The sequence below is a fragment of the Colius striatus genome, chromosome 2 (genome assembly GCF_028858725.1).
Source record: "Colius striatus isolate bColStr4 chromosome 2, bColStr4.1.hap1, whole genome shotgun sequence".
NCBI lineage: Eukaryota > Metazoa > Chordata > Aves > Coliiformes > Coliidae > Colius > Colius striatus.
The window spans coordinates 121,063,997-121,090,079 of record NC_084760.1 but is presented as its reverse complement, the minus strand read 5'-3'; the positions used below and the strand labels follow the sequence as shown (position 1 = coordinate 121,090,079).

Here is a 26,083-nt window from a genome sequence, read left to right as displayed (position 1 = left end):
GCACACAGCTGCTGCATCCTCCCAGGGAGGCAACAAAGAGGGAGGTCCAGCAGCAGCACACCTATGTTTAGATGAAGGAAGAAAGACTCAGTGGAGTCACCCTAAGTTGAAAGCAGGAGTGAAAATCTTCCCTGACATGTCTGAAATGTTCTTCATTTCCTATCTACTAAAGCAAGTTTGGCTCTGTCTGAAGAATGGATGACTCCAGGGCAATTCCCAGGACCTGCTGGGGCAGGAAAGTGCGTGGTCAGACCAGGAAGGGAGCACAAACAACCTTGGGGTTTTCCAGCCCCCCAGGACTGGACAGGGGAGCCTCTGGGTTGCTACAAGAGTTTCCAGTCACTGGGAGTTACAAAAGAGCATTAAAAAACCACCTCAATAGCGGGAAGAATGCAGCAGCTCTACACCTTGTGCAATGTGCTGCCTGCCCTCTGTCAGCATCCCAACTGAATCTCCTGTTGTTTTCCCCCCACTTGCTAAAGTGCACAAAAGCTACAACTGCTCACTTTGCAGGGTACTTCTGGCCTGCAAGAGCTCGTGTTCACACCTAAGATAGCCCACTAGGAAACCCTCCCCTACCTCGGGAAACACCCCACACCCGAATCACCTTACTGGAGCCCATCAGTTTTCTAACCCTGTGTGTGCAGAGCTTCCCTGGCACGCTCTGCCCGCAGCACAGCCGGCACACACACCATTCACGGCGTCTCACTGTTAAAACGTGCAACTCCCACCTTTGCTTTTCCCCTCAGCGACGGGCTGAGCAGCTGCTGGGGGAAACAAGCCGGGCACAAGCCTCCTCTGCCGGCCCTGCAAAGGGCAGCGGCTTGTGCCGAGGGGGCCGGGCGGCTCCGGGGGCCGTCCCGTCCCGCCCCACTCCCCTACCGGAGCTACAAAAGGCAGCAGCAGGCCACAGCACGCAGGAGCAGCGCCAAGGAGAGCGGTTAAAAGCAGGGTAAGAGGGACGGGGAGCGCCGCTGAAGCAGGAGGGAGCTGTTAGCTGTTAGCCCAACGTGCAATGCTTTGAAGGCGCCGGGGGCTTGCTCACCCGTGTGGCTCCTGCAGCCTGCGAGGAGGGAGGGATGAGGGGCACTCCGGGGGGATCCTGCTGCCACAGCGCTGGGGTCCCTTCTCTTCAGCTCAACTGGTTGGTCCAAACCTGATGGGCAGCAAAGGGGATGATGGTAACACGAAGCTGCACACCTTCCTGCCTTTTCAAGTAATAAATACAAGTCATGGAGTGGAGGTGTCAGGAAACTCGTGACAGAGCCAGGGCAGGAGAGGAGCTGGGCTGTGATGCTCCCAGGCAACGGGACATCTCCAACCCCACAGGCAGTGACCTCTCCTGGCACAGGCTGCCTCAGGCAAGTCTGCAATATCCTACTGGACTGGATGAGCTTTTGAGGTCCCTGCCAGCCCTTAAGATTGTGTGTGAGGCCCCAGAAGTGCAACTTCTAGGTTATGCAACAGGAAGATGCTATTGCAAAGGCTGCTCAGTGCCTGCCTGGGGAGAGGGGGAGGGAGAGAGAAAAGAGAGAAGAAAAAACCATGTAGACTTTATTTACAATGACCTGAAATGAACAGCATGCCTTCAGACCTGACACTAGCTTTAGCATTGCCTCTTGGAAGCAACAAGGAAGTGAGATGTGTCTGTTTATGTGGATAAAAAGGGATTCATGGATCCAGCTAATGAAACAATTTCTGTACTTGCAAGTAAACGAGGCTTTTGGGGGCGTTTTTAAGGGTATTTGTTAACTCAGAGCATATTACAACGATGGCTTTTACATTTCTTTCCTCCAGGATGAGGATCCTTATTGGAAGCCTTCATTTCTACTTCATGCCTTTCTTACTGAGCAGAGCAAATGGATCCCTAACTCAAACCCCTGCAGCCTATGCCTCCCCAGTTTATAACTACTCCTATTTAAACCTCTCTTCTGTATCAGAAGCACGAGCTCCAAAAACGGCAAGAGCACTCAATTTCTCACACAACGTCATTGGAAGCATCACCAAGAGGGACCTGGAGGGTTTTGTTCTGCTGCAAGTTTTAGACCTTTCCTATAACCAGATTAAGGACATTGAACCTGGTGCATTTGAGAGTCTGCCCTGCCTTGCTTCTGTGGATTTATCATTTAACAGTAAGGAACTTGTTGTATCGGATCTTCCAGCCCCCCTGAAGCTCTCACCCACTAGTGAAGCCTCGGGGGCTTTGCAGCTTTATAAGCACTGTGGTAACTCCTCAGAGCAGCCACATTCAGGAGGCCCATCTGTGCTGCCAAATGTCAACCCAAGGCCAAGGCATCTTCCTCAAAGAGCAGAGAGAAACTCGACAGTCTCTCCGCCAGCCACACCGAGGCCTCATTTCTGCGGAGAGCCAGTAAATGGGACACTCGACCTGTCACACAGCAAACTCACTGAGGAGGAGCTGATGCAAAAACTGGACCCAGATCTCTGCCAAGCTCAGCTGGACAGCATTCTGGAGCTCGACATTAGTCACACCGACCTGCAAATGGATCTCCTGTCGCTGTTCGTGCTGTTCTTGCCAATGAAAAGCCTGAGGTCCATTGATGCCAGCTGCAACAGACTAACAATCAACATCCTGGACGTGGAGGCCATCTGCAGCTTCCCTCTCAGCAAGCTTTTGTTCTTAAACATTAGCCACAACCCCATCAACAGCTTGGACACGCTGTGCCTCCCTTCAACCATCCGGGTCATCGATTTGTCCTTCACCAACGTGAGTCAGATCCCCTCCAATTTCGCTAAGAAGCTGTGGAACCTGGAGACCATGTACACGCAGGGCAACCACTTCATCTACACCGCACGCGCCGAGGGCACGGGCGCAGCTCCAAAGCCTGGCCCTGGATTTGTACACATCGACGCCATCTCGTTTGTCAGAAACCAGGCCGGGACACCCATCCAAAGCCTCCCAAAGAAGGTCAAACGCCTCAAGATGTCCAACTGCTCCATTGTGGAACTGCCAGAGTGGTTTGCCGGCACGATGGCAGAGTTGTTATTTTTGGACCTCAGCACCAACCGCATCTCTGTGCTTCCTGACCTGCCCAGCTCCCTGCAGCACCTCGACATAAGCAACAGCGACATCAAGACCATACCCCCTACTTTTAAGTCCCTCTCCAACTTAACGACGTTTAACATCCAGAACAACGAGGTTACGGCCCTGCAGCCCGAGTACTTCCCCGGGGCTTTGACACGCTGTGACCTCAGCAGGAACAAGCTGAGCGTGTTGCCGTTAACCCGCGCCGTGGGCAAGCTCCGGTATCTCAGTGTTTCTGGCAACCTCATCACCAGACTGGAACCCAGCGGCCCCCTCCCTGCCCTCGTTCATCTGGACAGCAGCCACAACCTCATCTCAGAACTCCCTGACCACTTTGGGAAGTCTCTTCCAGGGCTGAGGTATCTCAATCTGTCAGGGAACAAGATCTCCTTTCTGCAGCGAGGCTCTCTCCCAGCTTCCCTGGTCGAGTTAGACATCAGCAACAATGCCATCACTACCATAGTGGAGGACACTTTTGGCCCGTTAACGAGTCTGAGCGTTCTCACCGTTGAAGGCAAACATTTTTTCTGTAACTGTGACCTGTACTGGTTTGTGAATGTCTATATGCACAGCCCCCACTTGCAGATAAATGGCAAAGGGAAGCTCAGGTGCAGCTTCCCACCGGCCAGAAGGGGCTCCTTGGTGGAGAGCAGCAACCTCACGCTCCTGCACTGCTCCCTGGGCATCCAGATGGCCATCACGGCCTCCGTTGCCATCCTGGTTGTTCTGGTGCTCACGGGCTTATGCTGGCGCTTCGATGGGCCGTGGTACGTGAGGATGGGTTGGTACTGGTGTATGGCCAAGAGGAAGCAGTACGAGAAGAGGCCAGAAGACAAGCCCTTCGATGCCTTCATTTCCTACAGCGAGCAAGATGCAAACTGGACCAAGGAGATTCTACTGAGGAAACTGGAAACCGGCGGATTCAAGATATGTTACCACGAGAGGGATTTCAAACCAGGGCACCCTGTACTTGGTAACATCTTTTACTGCATAGAGAACAGCCACAAAGTCCTTTTTGTGCTCTCTCCCAGTTTTGTCAACAGCTGCTGGTGTCAGTACGAGCTGTATTTTGCTGAGCACCGGGTCCTGAACGAAAACCAGGATTCTCTCATCATGATTGTGCTGGAAGACCTCCCACTCAACAGCGTGCCACAGAAGTTCAGCAAACTCAGGAAACTGATGAAAAGGAAAACCTACTTGAAGTGGAGCCCCGAGGAACACAAACAGAAACTGTTCTGGCATCAGCTAGCAGCCGTCTTAAAAACAACCAACGAGGCCCTTGTGAGAGCGGAGAACGGCTGCGCTCAGGACATGTATGAGATGGAGTGAGGGACAGGAACGGGGCAGAGCTGTGCCTGGAAAGTCTGCAGTCCAATAAAAGCGTTTCTGTGCTTACCTGCTGCAAAGGCTGCTGCGCTGCAGTGAGGTTTGTTTCTTGTCTCGGTCCCCAGAGAGGTTTCTAGCAGGTCGGTAGCATGTGAGAAACAGCCTTTTCTTGCTGGGTGTTTGACTTGCTCCATCTGCTCCCAACGTTTGTTGAAGTGCTGTGGCTGGCAGCTGAAAGGCAGAACAGGCTGAGTCACACTGCGTGCCCTGAGCGTCTCGTCCAGCACTCGCAGGGAAAAGCCATGCCGTTCAAAGGCAAGGTTGCTGTCCAGCCTCAGTTCTGGCTTGGGAGCACACACAGTGTACACCCAAGAACAAGAGAACCCAGGACAGTACACAGCTAACAGCTTCTTTCTATAGTTTAGTGAGAAAAGGTTTGTACTTAACGTAGGCATCAGAGGGGCAACTGCAAACCCACACTGCTACATCACTCCCTTTAAGTAACCGGTGGAAGAGATCAGACTTGAAGGTCTTTTGTAATTAGAGATTAATACACACCCCCAGCTAATCAGAAAAGCTCCAGCTGAGTGTGTCAGCCTCTACTGCTACTAATTGGTCTGAGCTTTATTTAAAGGCTGCTATTACAAACATTTCTGCACAACAAGCAAGAAAGTTGTGTGTATCATTCTTTAGACCTAGGAAAGTCGCACTCACACAGTCACCCTGACCCGTTTCAAATTGGTGCAGTGCTGCCTCTGCATGGCCCTTGTCATCACCTACTGCCACTTAACAACTGTATTTATTGAATTGGAAAAAAACAACCCAAACAGTTGGTGTAATTTGCATCTTCAAGGAAAATCAGCAGACCATGACAGAAAACAAATACTAGGTGAGAACAAATCATTAGGCATAGGCACAACCTGGACTTGCTCTCAGGTTTTCTACAGAAAGGCTAAAAAATACAGGACTGCAGGCCAGCAGCTGAAAAAGTCAACTCTTGTCACCACAAAGCAAGATCTGTGACTTCAAAAGACTGAACTATAAAGCCTTCCAAGTATTTTTGTTCACAAAAGCAACCAGAAGTCACTTGTCAGTGAGATCAGCCCTGAGTAACTCATCACCTGTTTTCCTAATAAGCTGCTCTATGATTTCTTTGAGGCTGCTCCTTATCTTGTGAGACACCCTGGCCAACCTGTCAGCAACACACCTAACAGCACGAATGCAGGCTGGCAGGAAGTAAGGATAAACAGTCCTTAGGCCACATACCCAAGGGCAGCAGCATCACACCAAGCTGTGAAGCACGTGCTCCCCCACAATGGCTTCACCTGAACCCCAGAAATCAAGGATCACTTTAATTCTTGGAGTGTCACATTTTGCATGCATTCCAGAGCGTGTTGGCTTTAACTCTCAGCCTCCTGCTATTCCTATTACCCACGTGAAGTACCTGTTGAACCTTTCTGGTTTGCTCCTAAGCAGCTCTGCAGGGCTGAGTTCCCCAGCACACGTGCAGGCAGTAAGGATGGTACTTTACCAGCCTTTCCTATTCACAAGAAGCTTGTTCTTGTGTTACAGGCTGCACTAACTACAGACCACCTTTTTACTAAACCATTCAGTACTCATACTTCTAGTGCTTCCTTTCTTCCTCACCTCCTCTCTTCACATCCATTTTCCACCTCCTTTGCCCATGGCTATGTTGCTTCCCCTCTCCATTAGACAGCTGCTTTTTGAACCCTGCTCTGTGATCGCTGCAGCTCAGGCATCCCACACGGGGCTAAAGGGAAAAGAGAAAAGCTGCACTCCAAAAGAGTCTAGACCCATTGTTCTGTCCCAGAACTGGTTACTGCGGCTCATGATGCACTTCACAGAAGCTGTACCTACATCTTGACAAAATCCCATCTCTGTTTACTACATCCACAACTTCTCCCCAGACAGTTATTTTGTACAAGTGATGATTTGAATCAGTTTTGTTCCTCCTGCAGACTAAAGGCCTTGCACTTTCCTATCTGACACTACATCTATATGTATATATTAAAGAATACATCTGTCCCCAGGAGTCATCAGAAAAGCAGTATTACAAAGTGCTATGGAGGGGCTTCAGTTTGTTTGTTAATACATCCCACCAAGGCAGCAAAACCTCCTCCTATCCCAACACTGCACCCCTCTGGCTTTACTCCCACGTGAGCACTCCATACAAACCACTTTTACTAATGAGGTGGAAAGGAACTGCTCTTTGATGAAGTGATGACATTCTCATGCTCCAGACCAAAAGCATACCATGAGTCACACAGCAAACTCCAAACTGCTTACTGTCAGACCCAGTCTGAATGCAGACCTCCAACTCAAAGTAAACTGAGGAGCACACCTTGGCACTGCTTTTGCAGTCCTGCCCTACACAATCTGAAGCTGCAATCGCTGCTAAGAACATGCAGTCTGACACAAAATGACAGGATCTTTCCCTCCAAATTAGTGCACTCTGTACTAAAGGCAAAGACAAGACAGAAAAACCAAACCAGACAGAGCTTTTAGGTATCTTTTATAATTACTTTAGAAAGGAGCCGTGTTATTTGTTCATAGAGAAAAATATCTGGGAGGGGAGAAAAGGCTGATGGAAATCCTTTCAGTTTTGCCTTTGTGTTAGAAAGTTGTTCACAACCGTTTTATTGCAAGAAAGCTGTCCTGAATTATTCAAAATGACTTAAAATTCAGAGTGTTAAACAAAGAACAACATTCATAATGTCATAAATCTTCCAGGAAAACCTTGGAAACAGCTGAGTTCACCAACAGCCTGAACCAACAACAACTCACACACGGCAAGGACCCAAACGGGTTCCTGTAACGAGGCACCAGAAGTCTGTGGCACGGTTCTTCCTTAGCTGCTGAAAGAACATAGCTGCTTCAGCTGAGGCTCTGCTGAAGTCCACTGAAGCTGGAAGCTGACTGCTTGTTTTGAAAAGCCCCAGCTGTCAGGAACTGCAATGCCTGGGGGTCCTTGTGTTCCACCACGGGCTTCCCACCACATGTGACACTATACATAGAGTCAGATTCATGAAGCAGTGTTTGACTCCTGTTATTTGCTGACTGTGGAGAGAACCAACAGATAAAAGTCTGCAAGGAGATCATTAATCTCTCAAGTAAAACCTACTGCATGGTTCTATCAGCTGTGAAACACTTCCCCAGACGTATTCTTTTGGGATACATAATGCCATCGATCCTTAACAGAACTGGACAGCGGCAACTGGAATACCAGTACTTTAGAGGTTTGTTAGTGTCACTATGCTTCTCAAAGTCCTTCCCCAGTGACAATAAAAGGCTGTTTGTAAAATGCCTCGTCCTGCCTTAGGGAGCAGAGACCCAAATCCTAAACTTCAGCTGAAGTTGATGGAAATTGGGCCAGTTACCTCAGCAGAACCAGCATTTCCCCTGTGAGCCTCTTGTTATTACTGACACCTGCTACAATGAAATACCGCCCTTCTCCTTCAACCCTCTGCAACAGGAAGAGTTTAAACTTGAGCATCATCACACACCAAGCACCCTCCCAATTCTTCCTTCTTGAAAATATGGCAAGCACCCATAAGGGTAACGTTTCTTGGCAGGGCCTCAGAGCGTTCTCCGAGCCCTTTTGCCTCGTGACATAAGGAACCACATGTCCTTACAGCACTTTGTAACAAATTGTCCAGCAGTAAAATGCAGTAACAAAACCACGCTCAGGCAACAAGCCCAGAGATAAAGTATCTCTGGTTTTGACTCTCACAGAGATTCCAAACCAGCACCCTCCCCTAAGGCTACAGCGAGGGCACCGGGATGGGTTTAGTGGAAGCGCTGTCACAGCCTCTGCCCAGGTTGCTGGTGGTGTGATAGTGCATGGCAATGTAGGATTTGGCAAAGCCGAACGTGGAGGTCACTGGCTGCAAGCTATTTGGGGTGCTCACTTCCTGGGAAGGGCTGCTGTTGTAGATACTGTAGTAGGGTTCGATGCGGGTGTTCATGGGGGTGGAGCTGCTCTGCGCATAGTGCTGATGCCCGGCAGAATCCTTGGGACTCAGCACGCTGTCCTTGGAGTGGCTGGGACCACACGCTTGGTCCACAAACTTCTTCTGAGGTTTTGGAGACAACATGTATGCTGAGTTGGTCTCGTGGTGGGATGACTTGTTCCTGTTGACTTCCAGGCTGCCTTTGCCCATGGCCCGAAGCCTCGTCTTCTGCTTGCAGCAGCAGCAGCAGCCCAGGGCTCCGTAGTGCAGGCACCAGAGGACTCGTCTCCGCAGCCCGGCGCTGTTGCGGGAATACAGAAAAGGATTTAACCCCGACTTGAAGAAAACGAGGGTGAACCCACACAGCTCAAACTGGTAGAGAACGAAACCACCGCTGCTGGACAGCACGTCCTGAACCAAAGAGATGCCCAGGGGCAGGCAGCAAACCAAGACAGAGAGCACGATGATGACGCAGGTCACCACCGCCCTGGAGTCTTTGGCCGTGGACAGGTTGACGGCTGAGACGAGCTGTAGCTGGAGGCCGAGCTGCTTGGCGTGGCCGTGTGCCCGGCCGCAGCTCTGGTTCCTGTACAAGGCGGGCGCGGCGCTCTGGGCAGCCGGCGGCCCCGCGAAGGGCTGCGGTCCAGAGGCGCCCACGGCCACGACCGCGGGGCACTTCCTCACCTGGGCGTTCCTCCGCAGCGCCTGCGCGATCATGACGTAGGAGACGGACACCACGGCCACGCAGCAGATGAAGTCGGTGACGTAGAGGTAGAGGATGATCTTCCCCTCGCCGCCGGCGAAGCTGGACATGGGCAGGCAGAGGCGGGAGCCGTGGGTTTTCAGGGTGGCCAAGGTGGCCAGGGTGAAGCTGGTGGCCCACAGGAGCAGGGTGAGGAGGAGGGTGCAGGGGAAGGAGGCGGCGCGGTGCGGCTGCTTCCCCAGCACCATGCGCAGCCGGTGCAGGGCGATGACTGCCACCGTCTTGAGAGACATGATGATGAAGCCGGAGCTGGTGAGGTGGAAAGTGAAGCAGAAGGCGCCCGGAACACCTCGGGCCGAGCCGAAGAAGAGGATGAAGGCGAACATGGGGGCGGCCACGCCGCAGATGAAGAGGTCGCAGAAGGAGAGGTTGAGGATCATGAAGTCGAAGTTGGTCCTGAATTTCCTGAGGGCCGGGTCGAAGAAGGACAGGAGCACGATGAGGTTTCCGTAGGAGCCCAGGCAGAAGACCAGCGCCAGCAGCGAGGCGCAGGCCGCCAGGGTGGCGGCGTGAGCGCCCTCCCGCAGCTCGCCGAGGCCGCCGCCCGCGCTGCCGTTCCCGCCCAGCCGCAGCAGCGAGGCGCCGGGGGGCTCCTCCTCGGCCCCCGCCGGCAGCCGCCCCGACGCGTTCATGGCAGCGCGGCCGAGGCGAGGCGAGGCGGGCCGTGCCGCCCGCGGCCGCCGCTCCTCAGCGCTGCCCCCGCCGCGCCGCCGCCCGCCCCGCCATGGCGCCCGCCCCGGCCCCGGCCCCGCTCGGCGCGGCCGCCGGAGCCCCGCAGGCGCCTCCCGCCCCGCTCCCTGCGCCGCGGCGCTGGCGGGGCCGGGGCTGCGCGGCGGCTGAAGTCACGGCGCGGCGGGGCCGCGGCCCTGCGCGCACACACAGCCCGGCAGCGCTGCACCTGCGGGCGCGGACCTGCAGCCGCCCGCTCCCGCACCCAGCGCCGTACAGCCTGCGGGCACGGGATGCCGCGCAGATGGCGTTTGCGAGGGCAGAGCCGGTCCAGCCTGCCGCAGAAGCACCCTCGGGAGTTCTTCCTCGTCCCTGGGCCCCTGCCAGGCGGGGTGGGAGGCCAGCGATGTGGCCGAGGCTTGGCCCTGCTAAGCTTTCTTAGCAAATAAGGGAGGGGGAAAGACTTGCTAACAAGGATACCAAGTCAAGTGCTGGGTACTCAAGGCATTGAGATCCCTCACGGTTCACTTAACAGCAACAGCACACCTGCCCCAAACCAAGACTTGCTGTTCATCCAGATCTAAGGCAGAGTTTTGCATGCTGCACCTTCCCCTGCTTGCACTTCTGCAATGCTTTCCTGAGCAAACTCAGCAGAGTAGGGGTGGCCTCATGTGTTACCTGTGCACAGGATATTCTGTAGCCCCACACAAGAGGTGGGGGGGACACAATAAGCAGTATTATCTGCCACATTTATCATCTACCGTTACAAATAGGAGTAGTTGCCATTTCAAGTGATGGAGAGAGCTGTCTGAGCACTTAAAAGGATGGTTTTGAAAGACTTACATGGGTTGGATGAGCGCACGTTCTCTGAGGCAACACAGGTTGTCACAGGCAGATATAGCTGGGGGAGCTCAAGCCCAGGCCCTGGAAATGCAGGTGGAAAAGATCAACATCCAGCTAGGCAAGGCACAGAAGTGCTATGAAAAGATGCAGTATTTCTGCCTTAGGCATGGGCACTTGTCTCCAGCTGTGCATTTCTATATATCCTAACTATACACTTGTCCAAACCTGTATGTTGTCTCAACTATCTTCCCCTACCCCAGCAATCATGTGCAAGCACAGCAGTGCAATGTGGAGCCATCAGTGACAACTGTGCTGAAAGCTTGTCTTTCCTAAGCATTTCTTTCTGAAACCAAGAGCAGTTTGTTTCAGCAAACCCCTGATCCCAGCAACAGCCTGGCCTCTGAGCCTTGCACCTTCAACACCTCCAGCTGCCAAGCAGGCCCCATGGGTCAGCAGGGTCTGCAGCAGGGAAAGGGGCAACTAGGTCAGGTGCATTTGGCTTTGGTTTTATTCTTAAGCTAGCTGCAGACAGGAGGAGGAAGTCTCAAACCCCTGAACACGATGCCCCTGGGTTCCCCTGGCTTCAGGCTATGTTGGCTCTCAGCTTGGCTACCACTTTTCACACTTACTTATAGTTTTGTCCTCCAACTCACGGTTAATTTTGCATTCTGTGGGTGAATCCCAGCCCTGCTGAGCACAAGGCTTTTCCCTGGTAAGAAAACTCAATGAGGGGGATCCCACCTTATTCATAAACATCAGAGAGAGCTGAAATGCATGATTAAACAACAGACTAAACACCAGCCTAATGCAAGAGGGGATTACTTCAAAGTGAGGAAACAGTGATGATTGTTCTCTTCACAAGAGGAAGTGACTTTGAAAGGTGCCCCTAAGAAGAGTACCTTGGGATTTTAACAGAAAGAGTTGTAGGGGAAAAAAAGTGGGAATAATAAAAGGGGAGATTAACCCAGAAAGAGGGAAACAAAAGCCAGGAGTGAATAAACAAAAGCTTTAAAATGCTGCTTTAACAGAACATTTTCTAGGTCAACTCACCTAATTTTCTGCCTAAGACCTCTTTGCTAATCTGACCACACAGTCATTGCTAAAGCAGATTTATTAGGTTTACTGCTGTTTTTCCTCTGTACACCCAGTCAGAAATAGTTGGATCTCCTATTTCTTAGTACCCCTCACTATTCCCAGGGAAGTGGGTGTCCAGCTGCATCTCTACCAGCAAAATCTGCTCAGGTAATTTCTCCAAGCTACCTGCAGTAAGTTGGATGCCAGAAGTCCAAGCAGGGAAAGCAGGCTGAACTTCCAAGAGCCTTTTGTGAGAGAAGTCATTTAATCTCGAGTTAGGAAAGGCTCATGGCCAGCAGCAAGGCTCCCTCTCCTTTTTATCCTTTGAAACAGCCTGTCTTGTTAGGATGCAGCTAATTCCTCTAAGCCCTGCACTCCAATCCATCAGAAATCAAAGGTAATTCTGCTAACAATCTTTGCAGTCTAAGCTTTTCTCTGTGCTGAGAGAACCCTTGATTCAAAACAGCTTTACTAAGAGTCACTCTCCTTCTCAGGGAGACAATACTAACCTTTTTCTTGCCTCTCACCACCTCATGGACTTTCCCTTCTAAATCTCTCTTAATGTGTCTAAGAAGCACCTGTTGATCAAGAGAGAGAAAAAGCCCTCAGTGCAAGCCAATGACAATTTGCTTGCCATGTGTGTGCATTGCCTTAAACAGCCCCATTCTACATCTTCCACAGTTTGTGTTCTGTAATCCAACCACCTCTTCCTTGCAGCAGACTGTGAAACCACTGCTGCCTGAGTGGCCCAGGTACCTCCTTGCATTAGCTACCACAAACCCCCTTCCCCAGAGCATGGTTACCTCTAGCTTGCAGACAATCTGTAAGGTTCAGGCAGAATTCCACCCTCTTACTGGAAATGTGGTTTTCCAGAGCCTGTGCAGCAAGGTGACTATGTGCAGAGGGTATTTTGGGATGGGGAAATCCACTCGAGTTACCGCACAATGGCCGTGAGAATGTGAAACTGTTTAACTGGTAATTCACAGCAGGATTAAAGTTAAAACCTTACAAGGACTCTGGCCCAACGTGGTGCCACCCAAAGGCACACACTGATGTCTTATTTGACTAACTGATAACTTTCCTGTACATTTTTAGCAAAGCATTGTGTCTCTGCTGTGATTTCAGCAGTTCCACACACACAAATGTAGCCACTTGAGTATGGAAAAGTGGGAGACCACTCTACTTCATCCTCTAGCAAGATAGGCACTAACAGGACGTCACTGCAAAAAAACCCAATCCCCCAACAAATTCTGCCTTACATCAGTCATTCTTTGGTGCTTCAGACAGTGGTGGTCACTGAGGTGATTTGTGCAGACTGACACGTGGTCACTAAGGCTTATCAAGGACACCAGACCATCTCCAAGACATATTTTCCATCTCCCTTTCTGTTCACGGTGGAAAATCCTCTCCTCTCATGCTAGAAATGTCTCTCTCTCCAGACTGAGGTATTTCAGTTGTTTCATCTCTAAGGCTTTAGGGAAGAGACAGCAGAAGACAAAGTGACAAAAAGCTCAGAACTCATGATGTGAAAGTCAGGGAACAAAAGCACCAATGGACTTGTGGTATTTGATGAAGAACTCTAAACTGTTCCTACATTCTCAGAAGACCAATCAATTGGGTTCAAGTTGGTTCACACTCCCACAGGTGTGTATGTATTTTATCCTACAGAACTGTACTTTGAGTAGGCACTCTATTTTCTGGGCCATCTGTTTGGATCAAGTAACTTATCGCTGATTTATAAACAGTCACTGTGAATTCATACCAGCCAGGTATTTGCCATCACAGCCCTGACTACAGAGCATTAGATCCTCAACACTGCAACAACTCCAGCTACACCTTGACTACAGATACAGAACAAAAGAAACTCCCAACTGCAGTAAAAAGCAGCAACAGTCAGCTGCCCTTAGTGTAGGCAAAACAGCACATACAGCATCTGCTGCATCAGTTCATCAGCCAACACATACTTTACAGAGGATCCTCTGCAGCAAATTCTTTCCACTAGTTTCAAAGCTCTATAAAAACCTATCAACAAATAGCTTCTCCAGCTTTCAGTGGAATCACAGAAACCTCACCAGGTACAAGGCATGTTTACATCAATACAAGAGCTAGTTTCCAAACCACTAGATCTTTAATTAATCCTTTGCCTTCATTCACTGCCAAAGCCCACAACAAACACACACCTCAGGAAAAGCTCAGTGAACAACCTGCAGTTACAGTCTCAGAGTCACAAGTCTGAGCTTGAGGAACACAGAAAGTTGCAGCTGTTACAAACAGTCCATTTATTGTGTCTTAAACTACATACACAATGGAAATAATAGATTTGGCACTACGCTATACAGTGGTTACATCTGTGTGCTGCCACTCGGGAGACACTGCGCCAGGAACTCTGCTGTGCTGGAGTCTGGAGTGAGTCACACCCTCAGCAGGTAGGTCACTGGAAATGTATCAGTGCTCCTGGAGGGCTGCATGGAAGTCGAAACACACCAACAGCTGATGAATTATTTCAATGCACCTCACACTCTATGAACTTATCACGCCAGAAAATGTGATGCCAGCCTTCAGACACGGCCACAAGTGTTGCATTAAAACCCGCATGAGACACAGTGATGATGGGGTACAGGAGAAGCAAAAGCTCTGCCTTCCAGACACAAAGAGAGGTCCTGATAAAGAAAATAATTTAAAAAACTAAGAATGGCATTTGATTCGATACAAAAGCCAGAGCTACTGCTGTATTAACATCTAAGTATGAATCTTTACAAATTAATTTCACAATGGTGTCATGTAAAAGGTTGCAAACTGTACAATGTTTTGTCAATGCAATGCCTCTACAATTTATACAGTCTTTTACAACTATGTAACACATATTAAACATGTTGTTAAATAGCCAACAGATACCAGTCTCTCAACAAAGCTGCAGGCAAAGAAGATACAGAGCTCCCACAATCTTGGAACAAGAGATGCTTGCCCAAACAGTGACAATCCTGATGAGCATAGAAACAGTCAGCCATTCAGTGCCTTCTCACACTGTGCACACCTTCATTCTGTGAACCCAGCCACCACTTGCTAGTCCACCATTTCCCACGTGTGGGCTCTAATGATGTGGAAACACCCACAGTCTTTCACCCTTAAAAATATGCAGATAATCACAGATGTTTATTTCACACGTGGTCAAGCTATCTATGAAGACCTAGCCAGGCATTTTGTCCTGCCATCATCTCTACTGCACAGAGAAGATCAGCTATTTACATTTGGACAAGGAAGATACAAAAAGGCAATTCTGCCCTGAGGTGGACTGAATGATGCAGAGCCCATCACCTGACAGGCCCTCAGATCTGAGTAGTGAAAAATCAACTCTGAGACAAAGACAGGCTCCTGGCATCGTGTGCTGACTTAGGGAACAGGTTGCATCAACAGAATTGGAGAGCTTCACTGAGAATATTCTGGTTTGCAGCACTCTCTGGTTCTGCATATCTTTTCATGTAAGAAACAGCTGGGAAGAAAGGTCAGGAAAAGAGGGTAGGAAATGTGCAGGCTAAGTCACCGTGTGCAAGAAAAGCAGAAACAAGACTGATGTGTGATGGAGGACAATGAGAAAGGTCTCGCAATCAACTCATGAGCGGGCTCTGCAAGTGCAGGTACAAAGCAGACTGTGGGGCTCCCACAGCTGCTCCCTGGGGAGGTGAAATTCTTTTTGAATAGGACCAGGTCTTCATGTTTGATTTCAAAAGTGGTTTTGATTAGGCATCATGATTTCCAACACAAAAGTTTTCTACATGAAACGTTTCTTTTGAGTTTCCTTTATTTTGTGGATAGGTTCCTTTATCCTCACTCTTCCAGAAGGAACCTGAAAAGAAACAAGATTGAATTCAAAACAAGGTTAACACCTCATGCCATTACCACAGAACAGGATGAAAACAGCAATTAAAACTTCTCTTGGCATATTATCACAAAACATCCCAATACAACAGAGATCTGAATACTGCAGGGGAACAAGAGAAACTCCAGGAATGGATTCCCTCTCTGGGGGATGTGCTTGTGTGAAGAGCAAAAGCCATAACGGGTAAGAGGAAACAGTTTGGTAGTAGCTGTTCCCCACGGTGAGATGCAGATGATACACTGGACTGGGCAGTGGGCTAACATGCTCAGAAGCATCACAAGGACAAAGCAGCAGGCACCTTGCCTTTAGTCAACCTGTCAGGCATTTGAAAGGCAGGCAGCTGGCAGAAAATGGAGAAAAGGAAGTTCACTATTCAAGGAAACAAGTGTGGCTTAGCAAAATGCTGGTGTACAAGGGCACACAGAAAGATGGGTAATACTTAACCAAAATAAGTCTGATCTTGAGCAGCCCATTAGAGGTGCAAGGGACTGACATCTGGCTGTAGCATGTTGCCTGTGGTTAGGGATTCCTCCCTACTCCACACCGGAGAGCTGGAGTAGGTTTTGCAAGACTGGTATTTCTGTCAATTTATGTCAAAACAGATCATCTTACCTCTCTATGCATAATAGCATGGTGAAACCAAGAGGTCAGTAAGGACTAGTAGCTGGTCATCTGTGAACTGCTGTTTATGCTCCTGCCAGTTGTCATGGTGGGTCCTCCGGAAATTGGACAGCGTTTTCTTCACAGTCATCTGCACAGCAGACAATCAGCATTGATCCCATCAGTTATGGGCTTGAGCACCACAAGGAACAAGCATTGAATACAGCAAAAATAACTGCTGAGCACAGCAAAGTGTCTGAGCAAAGTTGCAGCTGTTGTTTTAAGCATTTCAGAGCGATTGCTTGGGTTCAGGCTGATATTTTCTACAGCTGGCATGCACAAGAGGCCAGTTGTTAATGCAAAAAAGAACTAGGTCCTCGTTACAGGCATCGTTCTTGCAGCTTTCAGTTCATGCGTTAAATCTGAAAGCAAGATTAGAACTAGCACCAAAACCACTTTAAAGCAATCCATGACTTCAAATGCATTTGGAACCATTTAATAAAAAGTAGCAGAAAGTAAACTGCTTAACAGCTTCCTGTTCATTTCTAGGAAAGGGGAGCCAAGGATGTGCTGTATTACACAGAAAAAGATAAGTGTGGTTACCTCAATAGGCTGAGGATCATTAAGGTGGGCACTGAGATCCATCAAGAGCTGTGGCATCCAGGTGGGTACATCATATGGGCTTGACAAGATACAGGCGCTGAGCCCCAGCACCCCAGCATGGCGCTTCACCAAGTCTGCAATTGCAGGACACACACTTACATTGGGCAAAGGTGCAACTGTTCCCTCTAACACATTCCTCAGTGACACAGCCAAACTTCAAACTGCTTACCAGGGAAGAGAAGGCTATTTTTAATGAATGGGAATGACTGAAGAGAGCCTGTATATTAAACAGAGGTGATCCAATCAGAATAACTTACCCCTACCATTCTATGATTCTATGCCAGCACTGAGGGAGTTTTGAATTAAAAAACAAACCAAAACCCTGCCACAGCAGAGAAACCTTGAGCTTCTACAGAAAGGCAGGTAGTTCTGCAGACCCCACAGTCAAATAAATTGACACAAGCATAAGGATCTCCAACTTGCTTCTTTCACACCAAGTCCGTTTTGCTCTCTAGTTCTCTCATTTCTAACCTCCAACTGCTGTTCCCCTGATAAACATTTCAAGTGAGCTTCCTTCTCTCTGAGATTCTTTCTACTCATTAAATAGTTTGTGAGCTACATTCTCTGCTGCTCCTTGCTTCTGCATCCAGAATGTCTTCCCAGTTACCACAACTATATGACAAGGTGGAAACCCAGTCCTTCTGGGTCGAAGGAATGTGACTCAGCTACATGAAACGGTTGGTCAGAAGCCAAAACTCCTAACTAAGGTTAACTAAGGCCATTTCTCGGGTTTGTGGGTTTTTTGGTGTGTGTCTATTGGGTTGGGTGGGTTTTTTGTGTTTAGAATTAAAAACCACACTGGTAACAAACTGCTGTGGCAGTGAAGTGGATTTACTGAGGAAACAGCTATCCCTGACCATCTGCATTCTTAACTACATCAACTGTGCATGTGGGAAATGGAGAAGTCTCTGATATTTACTCTGGAAGAGCAATAAGTTAGTTTGACGTAGGAATCCATAATAAAGCCATGATTTGCCTGTTTTGGCATTCTCATTCATCATTTATGCTGGAAATCAATGCCCCAAGCACTTAGCAAGGATTAGGATCTGCACTATGTACACAAACACACAATAAGGTTTGGAAGGACAAGTGATTTGACATTATGGTTCAGGAGTGCCTGGGAATGAAAAGCCCTTTTCATGGGCAACAGGCCATATGTTTTCTAGGGATATGATAATGTTCTAAACACTGCTTCACTGCAGCACACACACTACTCTAGCTGGAGTGCTTGCAGAACAAGCATTTAGGTGGAGCACAAAGCATGTGTTTCTTCCTAAGCTGCTGTCAGCATTCATGGTTTTAGTGTCTGCAGCGATTCTCTTACCCCCAGAAGGAATTGTATCCACCACGGAGCCCAGGTCTCGCTTGCGCTTTTTTGGTAACCTCATCTTGCACAGCTGTTCAAAATGGTTCTGCATGGGCCCATCCATAGTGAGGAAGTTGCACTGGAGCAGACCACTCAGTGTGGTAGCAGCCATTTCTCTCACCTGTGAGCAGAGATGGAACATGCCACAGTTACTAAGCACACGTGCACAGCAAGAAGGGGATTTGATGCTGTAACTATCCTTTTAAGCACATCCAGCTAAGCCAGGTTACCAAACTTTGGCCAACAGAAGTCTTCAAAACATTATCCCCTTATCTCACAGATCATAAAGTACTGCTGGTTTACTAAATGGCTCTTCACAAATAAACCTACCTAGTACTATTGCAATATAGAACTACTCTCACATCATTTCTCAAGCAAATGATGCCATTTCACTCCACTGTCAAGATACATATCACAGTCTGCATAAGCTGCACTCCCCCAGATAATTAACCTGCTTTATAAACCTCCTAAGTCTCTCTATGTATGTTCTTCTCACCCAAAGCAGAACAGCTGTGCCACAAGAAGGCACGTTCAGGAAGGACAAGGATCAGCTTTGTCTCATGTACCATGGCAAGTGTTGGATTAATAAGCAATAACAATTAACTTCAGTGGTTCATGGCCACAATCCATCTGTCATACTCCAACACTATTTACTTGGCTGTCCTGAGTATCAGTTCTTTCCACTACATGAACAAAACCCAAGTAGGAAAAAGAGTCTTCAGTAACACAGAGACCCCACAGAGCACGACTGAAACAAGTTATCGCCTACTGCCAAACCATTTAACATCAACATCACCTTTTCACCTTCCTTTTGAAGCAGCCACAACACACTGCTAGGGGATTGCAAGTACAGACAACTCAGTCACTTGCTTTGATAAACACCACTAGTTTCTTATCTACTCAAATTTCCTTAAGAGCTGTAAGACTGTATCTCAACTAGAGTTCCTCTGAAACCCACTTCCACTTTCAACACTTGCAGGCTGACAAAAACCTCCCAACACTTACAGACTTGAGAACCAAACCAACTTGTTGAAACACTGACAGCAGTCACCAGATTTTCCCCTAAGCACATACTGTTACTCCTGGCTGTAAACAGAACATTTGTCTATCTGGAGCACAAACACCTACCAACGCTCTGAATCCAATGCAGAGGATTACAATAAATTATATCCTTGAACATAATGTTCTGAACCTCCACAAAGCCATAAGTACAGCTGCAAGTACTGCAATCATTAAACATAGTAAGTTCAAATTAAGCTCTTGAGACTTCATTCCATTTACAGTTCTATAACATATTATTCAAATGTGAGCTCCTGTGTTAATAGCACAGAGAAGCATGGAGTGAAAGTCTGCCAGTATTGTTTATCAGCAATTTGTGAGTCTCTTAAGAACCGAGCCATTAAATGAAACACGATGTGCTAATGCAAGATCCAGAATAGAAAGAAGCTTAGCTGTAAAGTGAGCAAGCTCCCCAGCGGACTGTACTCATTTACATGACTATTTGCTGTATTAAAATCACTTCCATGGCTAAATTAATCACGTGTTGGAAAGGAAGGCTTTGCTGCAGGCAGCACCGAGAAGCAAAGCCTTTAAAAATCACACTTCAGCCAGATCATCGTCCGTCCCACCTGACATGAAATCATTTACACATGATGACTTACGGAATAACGTCAGAGCTGCAGAGGGGCAGCAGAGGAACACTCTTCCAATCAAGTATGGGGTTTTTTTTTGTCAGAACTGATTGACCCAGGTGTACAAGACTGTAGCAGTATCAGAATGGCACAGGCCAAACCTCGCTGCAGTACTTGCCAGGGGCTACTTCTACAAAGAGAACATTTCCCACTACTGTAGTGGAAATACGAAAACTGTTTAGAGAGACACGAGTGCCTTGCATTCAGTACACTGGTTTATAACATATCAGCACACAAAGCATCTACCCAGATAGCCTCCTAGTTCAAATCATGGCTGAGGAAACTGAAAGATGCTTTCAGATAAACTAAGGCTTTCACTTCAAGTGTAACTCCAAGTTGAACATGATCCTTTCCACTCTAAGCAAATGGAACTACTTAGTGCTAAACATGTTTCCCCAAACTCCTACATGACATGGAAATTAGACATGCCATTGAATAGGGGTTACACTGCTGCACACAGACACATCACTACTCAACACTATATTCTTTCCCCTTTTACCAGCTGCAGGGTCACATTAGCTCTTACTTTGATGGTGGTCCATCACCTCCACGACCCCTGTGACTTTCTGCAGGAGAATCTCCCACAGTGCTATTTAAGTGCAGCTTTCTTTAATTCCAAACAATTGTCAGGGTTGGTTGCAAAGATTTTATGGAAAAATGAGATCACCAGGAAGTCTGAGAACAGCAATCCTGGCAATATTAGAAGTGCAAAGTGGATAATGAGAACCAAGAACGAGACAGGCTGGATCCTTAGGTCTGGCACCTTTGTATCAAAGTACGAGGGGGAACAACAAACCAAAGGTATCTTTAAATCCAAGAGCCAAAACCTCAGCTTTACAAGGTCAAGACATCAAATAGTAGATAAAGCTAAGGATTCTTAACTGAAACAGCCAGCTTTAAAAAAACCCATAGAAATTACTCTGCAAGATACTGCACCTTGCCAATTATTACCAAGAACAAACACAGATTACTTCCCAAAGAAAAGTGAAGGCTTCCATGGTAACAACATGATCATAAGTGGTTGGGAACACAGATAAGCCTTTTGATTTGCATCTCTGTAGTGCACAGGAATAATTTTGCACATTTAAAACAACAAGATAAATGGTACTCAAGTGAATAAAAGGCATTTTTCAAAACTATGTGAGCTGGAGGTCAGTGTTCTGACTGGTGTGGGGAACAGCTTATGTAGGACTGCAAGGGGCTGCTTCCCAGCTCACTGTAACACAGACACATCACAGAGCTCATCTGAAGACTGAAATTGGCATTGTTGGGAGAGTAGTTTAAGTGCTGTTCTTTAAGCAGAGAGATTGTAACATCAAACCTTTGAAACCAGAAATTAACTTGTGTATTTGAACCATTTCCAATTCACTGCTGACCAAAGCAAGCTTCAAATCTCAGGTGTAGCCACTGTCTTACAGGGAGCTCCACAAAGACCTAAACCAGGACCTTTCTTTTGGCAGAAGAGTATCATGCTTCACAATCTTCCCTTCAGAAAGAAAAAAATCATCCCAAACTAGGATTTCATTGGTATTTGCCAACAGCACAACAGTCAAATACGATGGTGCAGGGGAAGCGAAGAGGCTGGAGGTTACCACTGAAGGTTCTTCACTGTGCTTGAATGTGGTCAAACAGATTTTAATTCTCAAATTTTAACACAAGCCTTCAGTTCTGTGAATGAGTCACAGAGTAAAACACTGCTGTGATTCTCCCCCAGCTTTTGGAAGCCTGACAAACAAGACTCGGTGAGTCACATCAGGCACTTTCCTTTTTTCCCCCCCGAGAACAAACTTGTGATCCTGATGGCACTTCTAAGAGCACACTGTGCCTTCACACAGGGACCTTCACCAGCATGCATGGACCACAGCCAAGAGGTTGGGTTTTCTCTCCTTCCATTTGTATATACTGAAGTACCATTAGCTCAAGAGACACACAAAACCCTGTCAGACTGACAAGCTCACAAACTACTCTCTTTTTGAGTCATCTAACACCATCAATAACAGCAGCTGCTAGACAAATTCTGTCCTATTAAGCATCTATCTTCCACAAAACTAAGGCAAAACTACTTATAACTAAAGAAATATGTCCTCAGTGAGCTGGATGTATAAAGAAAAGGTGTTTTTGGCATTAATAAGCTCATATGATTAAAAGGAAAACGTATCTATAGAGTAACAAATAGAGGCGTTATAAAGCTTTCACACAAGAAGGCATTGTACCTTGTTGGAAGTTCAATCTTCTACCCATGCTACTATTTACAGTGCAATGACAGTATCCTATTTCAGCTCTACTTAAACCAAGAACGACACAAAGCAATGTTCCATTCTGCTGGAAAGGCAGAAACAATGCAACTTTCAAAAAGCAGTCATGTGAGAACATGGTTTTACTTGCCTCAAGCTGTTCATCTTCCAGGAGTTTTATAACCAGCCACCTGATGTCATTGACAGCTTCCTCGTTGTGGAGGAAGATGAAGAGGTTGTAGAACACCATGGTCTGGAGGTAGGTTAATATGGTATAACGAGCATGCCAAGAATTGCTTCTCGCTGTCTACAAGCAGAAACAAGTATGAGAAAGCAAGAATATGAAAGAAAGCAGTTGTCTGATGTAAAGCCAACAATATTGAAGTAGTTTTGGGGACACTTGTAAATAAGCTCCTTCCTGTGGATGCTTTCATTTCGTACCCTCTTTCACTTCCAAAGCAAACTGTTACTTAACAGATACCTAACACTACTAAAGTAGGCAAGTTTCTGATTCATTCTCCAAATCAGTCACAAGGCAGATATAAATAAAGCAGAACTTCCTTTCTGCTTGGGTTATACACATTCTTTACAATAGTTCTGGGAAGTCAAGTCTTTCCAAGTTCCTTGACTTTGATCTCCACGTGCTTATGGAAGTCCAAATCACTGAGAGCATGGGGCATCGATGCAGCCTGGATTGCAACACCACAGTTACTGTGTGTCTACAGATGACTCCAATGTTTTGCAATAGGGAGTTTTACAACTGCAGATCAGTCTTGAATAACTGGAGAAAAAAATCCCAACTATTTCTTGCATGACAATCTGTATGCAGAATGAGCCCTTCAGGAGTTCACTGTCAGCTGTGGTGTTTTCCAGAAAGCAGTGGCAGTTGATAAACACAGTGAAACTACAGGAAGGCAGAGACTCGAGGGCAATTTGTTACATGAAGACCCATTCTGAAACTGGATTTGGAATTGTTATGCTCATGAGGAGACATTTGGCTTAAACTGATCCACTGCTGAAACACATTTGATTTCACTGGAATACTCTTCAATTTTTTAATCAAAATACAAGTTGTTGAAGTATTTGGAAGCAGGAAACAAGATCCATGTACTACTTGTAGCAATGTCCTAAAACACTTCTAATAAACTTTCCTTTCACCTCTAAGAAAACCTCTGATTCTCTTCACAACTACTGTGATTCTTTCTTAAGAAAGCACAGACAACAAGCTTCTTGAAGCCATTTATACCATACTCACTTGTTTTAGCACCTGAAGTACCAAAGGCACTTGCTGAGGATAGAGCAAACCCTGAGACATTAATGACAAACACATCTTAGCATCTCTTTTGAGCTCATCATAGCTATTGTCATTTTCTACTGGTGCAATCTACAGAACAACGTAAGAGAGAGAAAAAGAAAAGGTTAGTGTTAGTAAATAAACATTGCTAAGCACAAATCCTGACAAAGTTTAATCTCACGAAGGGACAATCACCTAGGAAAAGCACAAGCAAAGTAATGCTGAAAGATTAAGTTAACTAGGAAAAGCAATCAAACACTAAACTATTATCAGCAATAAGCTGTGGAAACAAAACAACAGAAACACAAGATCCTTGTTCCTGATCTGAACAGTATGGCTAGTCTGAAGCTCTCAAGGAGTACTACATGGGTGCTGTAAGACTTGGGTTCCCCATAGCAATTCTTTTGGTATCAAATCCAATCAGTGGGTCCAAAACTGAGACCAAGCTTCATCATTATTTCCAGTTCACTTTCCCATAAGCAAACCTTTATTTTGTGGTCACAGACACTATGGTTGGAGAGTTGACTGATCTTTATATGAAGTAAGAAATATGCTTTGGAGCATGCAAGTATTTATTACTTCAGAGATGTAGCACTGAATGCCCCAGCTTCATAAAAGAACACAATGGTCAGAGGTGCCAGGACAAACAAGGGAAATGCCAACATCTAGAAAGAATTCATGGTATAAAAGAAAACAACTGCAGAACCAGAAGAGAAACAGAAGATTCATTCATGTATTTTCCCCCCAAATTACACATGTACAAGGCATTCAAGCCATGACTGTCAGGAAATGCTTTAACAGATTACTAGCTATAAACATCTCTGGTATGCATGTTTTTTGCTATCATATAAGCTTTCCTTGTATTTAAGCCCTTTATAACTGTGGTTTACTTATAGAATCCCTTTGTAATAAAACATGACTAATAAAGGAGCAATTTTACCTTGAAAAACAAGGGTAAAAGCTGGAGTTGCTCTGTGACAGCTGTAGAGAAGGACCGTCCTGCACTTGCCATCAGCCACTTCAGAACTGTTTTTATAAAGAGAAATGATCACCAATGAAGATGATGAAGTCATCCAGAAACAAGTTATACACCAAATTCATTACGAGACTGCTCTGTGTGGTTTTCACACGTTTGAGTGGATCTACATGGTAGTTAAGTTTGACCCTAGAAAGGTGACTTCACAAACCTCAGCCCTGAAACATCAGGTAATTGTTGCAGCACATAGCTGAGAGGAGAAACCGTGTCCTACAACTGTATAATGCATGCACCTCAATCATCATGCCCTGAAACACCCCCCATCTCTTAACCTCATGAAGTAACTCACTAGTTTTCAAGAGTTTAATGCCCTGAGTTCGCTCATCCTGTTCCCCAACTCCATTCTCTTCCATAACGTGGTTCTGGATTTCCTCATCTGCTTCCATGAGGGGTTTCAGATGTTCAAGTATGCGGGTAGTAAATTCATGGACACGAGGAGACTTCGTTGCAGCAGTATTTGGCAAGGAGACATCTATCATGAATATGTAGGTCAAAACACTAACAAAAAGCAAAGAAGAAAAGCAAGAATATACAGTTACTATGACTAGAGATCATAGCTGGAGGTGACCTGAGATCACTGTTGAACTTGGAAGTTTAAGACTTAAGACAAAAATTCCCCTTAACTTCACTCCCAAGTTACCTAACAACCAATGTTTTTAAATAGCCTCTTTGTGGCTACTTGAAGCAGGGTTACACAGTCACCAAGCTACAACTGCCTGTCTTCCAAGCACATCTCCAACTAGTTTTTGAGTCACTAAAATGCTCCTTAAAGGATTCCCTGTGTATTTGTGGTTTCGTAGGGTTTTGACACTGTAAATTTGGGTTGTGGGGTTGGGTTGGGGTTTTCTTTTGGAGGAGTGGCTGGAGGATGTGGTGTTGGTGTTCTTTTCTGCAGGGGCAGGGTAGTTGTTTCTCTGGTGCTTGTGGTTTTGGTTTTTTGAAGAGCTTTAGAGATTTCATGCATAAACGTTAACAGGCCGTACAGAGTGCAAGTCAAAACCAGAGAAATCATCAGGGTTTCTGAAGCAACTCTGTTAGTAATGATTTCTACTGCCAGTATCAATGCAGAGAGCTAAGCAGCCACCACTCCAGTGCAGTTGCTTAGATCTCTAATTACCCTGATAAATGGAGATAAACCCCACAAGAAGGGCAGAAGAGAACACTGACCTTCCGATTCTCTCTCGCACGTTCTTGTAAACCTGTGTGAGTTTAGGTTCCAGGTACTTCAGCAGTCTGTGCAACAGCTCTGGCACTCTCCATTCTTGCTGTGCAAGGCCACCTTGCAGCACATAAAGTCGGCTGGGAATCAGAACAGCTTAGCTTTAGTCATAGAGAATCGCCCCTCCCTTCCCCAGTTCCCTCCAAGCTTTGTTATGGAAGGTTTTGTGTGTGTAAATGCATCAAAGTGGCTCCATGTGTGTGGCATGTAAAGGGTAAGAATTACAGAGTGGAACAACAGCACTGCTGCTATGCCAGTTCCAAACCCTCACACCCTGCTAACTAGATGTAATTACATTTAAAGCATAAGTAATGAAGAAAATACCATTGTGTGGGGGAAGCCAACTGGGAAGCAGCACTCATGCTCCCTGCTTCTACAAGGCAGGTGGCACAATATGCTCTCAGTACATTT

General features: G+C 46.9%; 3 protein-coding genes across 9 annotated transcripts in view; 1 reads left to right on the top strand and 2 right to left on the bottom strand.

The window, feature by feature from the left end:
- The window catches only part of PSME4 (proteasome activator subunit 4), a 90,231-nt gene that overhangs the window by 7,620 nt on the left and 56,528 nt on the right, over positions 1 to 26,083 (bottom strand). For 3 of the 6 annotated variants that reach the window (XM_061989346.1, XM_061989345.1, XM_061989341.1), the window contains 12 exons: positions 25,621 to 25,752; positions 24,743 to 24,951; positions 24,358 to 24,443; positions 23,379 to 23,507; positions 22,275 to 22,430; positions 18,157 to 18,319; positions 16,773 to 16,906; positions 16,182 to 16,320; positions 12,952 to 15,536; positions 10,619 to 12,270; positions 4,443 to 4,603; positions 1,046 to 1,156 (listed from right to left, as the gene is read on the bottom strand). In XM_061989346.1, the coding sequence (XP_061845330.1) occupies positions 16,186 to 16,320; positions 16,773 to 16,906; positions 18,157 to 18,319; positions 22,275 to 22,430; positions 23,379 to 23,507; positions 24,358 to 24,443; positions 24,743 to 24,951; positions 25,621 to 25,752 (1,144 nt within the window). In that variant the 3' untranslated portion in view covers positions 1,046 to 1,156; positions 4,443 to 4,603; positions 10,619 to 12,270; positions 12,952 to 15,536; positions 16,182 to 16,185. The remainder of the gene's footprint in view (positions 1 to 1,045; positions 1,157 to 4,442; positions 4,604 to 10,618; positions 12,271 to 12,951; positions 15,537 to 16,181; positions 16,321 to 16,772; positions 16,907 to 18,156; positions 18,320 to 22,274; positions 22,431 to 23,378; positions 23,508 to 24,357; positions 24,444 to 24,742; positions 24,952 to 25,620; positions 25,753 to 26,083) is intronic. The other 3 variants (XM_061989343.1, XM_061989344.1, XM_061989342.1) reach the window with 3 other exon arrangements.
- On the top strand, positions 896 to 4,488 carry LOC104560709 (toll-like receptor 2). Its single transcript, XM_010206127.2, has 2 exons — positions 896 to 952; positions 1,798 to 4,488. The coding sequence occupies exon 2, from the start codon at positions 1,799 to 1,801 to the stop codon at positions 4,373 to 4,375; it is 2,577 nt and encodes an 858-aa protein (XP_010204429.2). The 5' UTR covers positions 896 to 952; position 1,798; the 3' UTR covers positions 4,376 to 4,488.
- On the bottom strand, positions 6,889 to 10,694 carry GPR75 (G protein-coupled receptor 75). 2 transcript variants are annotated; one of them, XM_061989349.1, is made up of 2 exons: positions 10,619 to 10,694; positions 6,889 to 9,511 (listed from the first exon to the last, which is right to left on the bottom strand). In XM_061989349.1, coding segments are annotated over exons 1-2 (1,359 nt in total). In that variant the 5' UTR covers positions 10,621 to 10,694; the 3' UTR covers positions 6,889 to 8,154. The 2 variants fall into 2 exon arrangements, with proteins under 2 accessions (XP_061845333.1, XP_061845332.1); XM_061989348.1 differs by lacking the exon at positions 10,619 to 10,694 and having other exon boundaries at positions 6,889 to 9,738.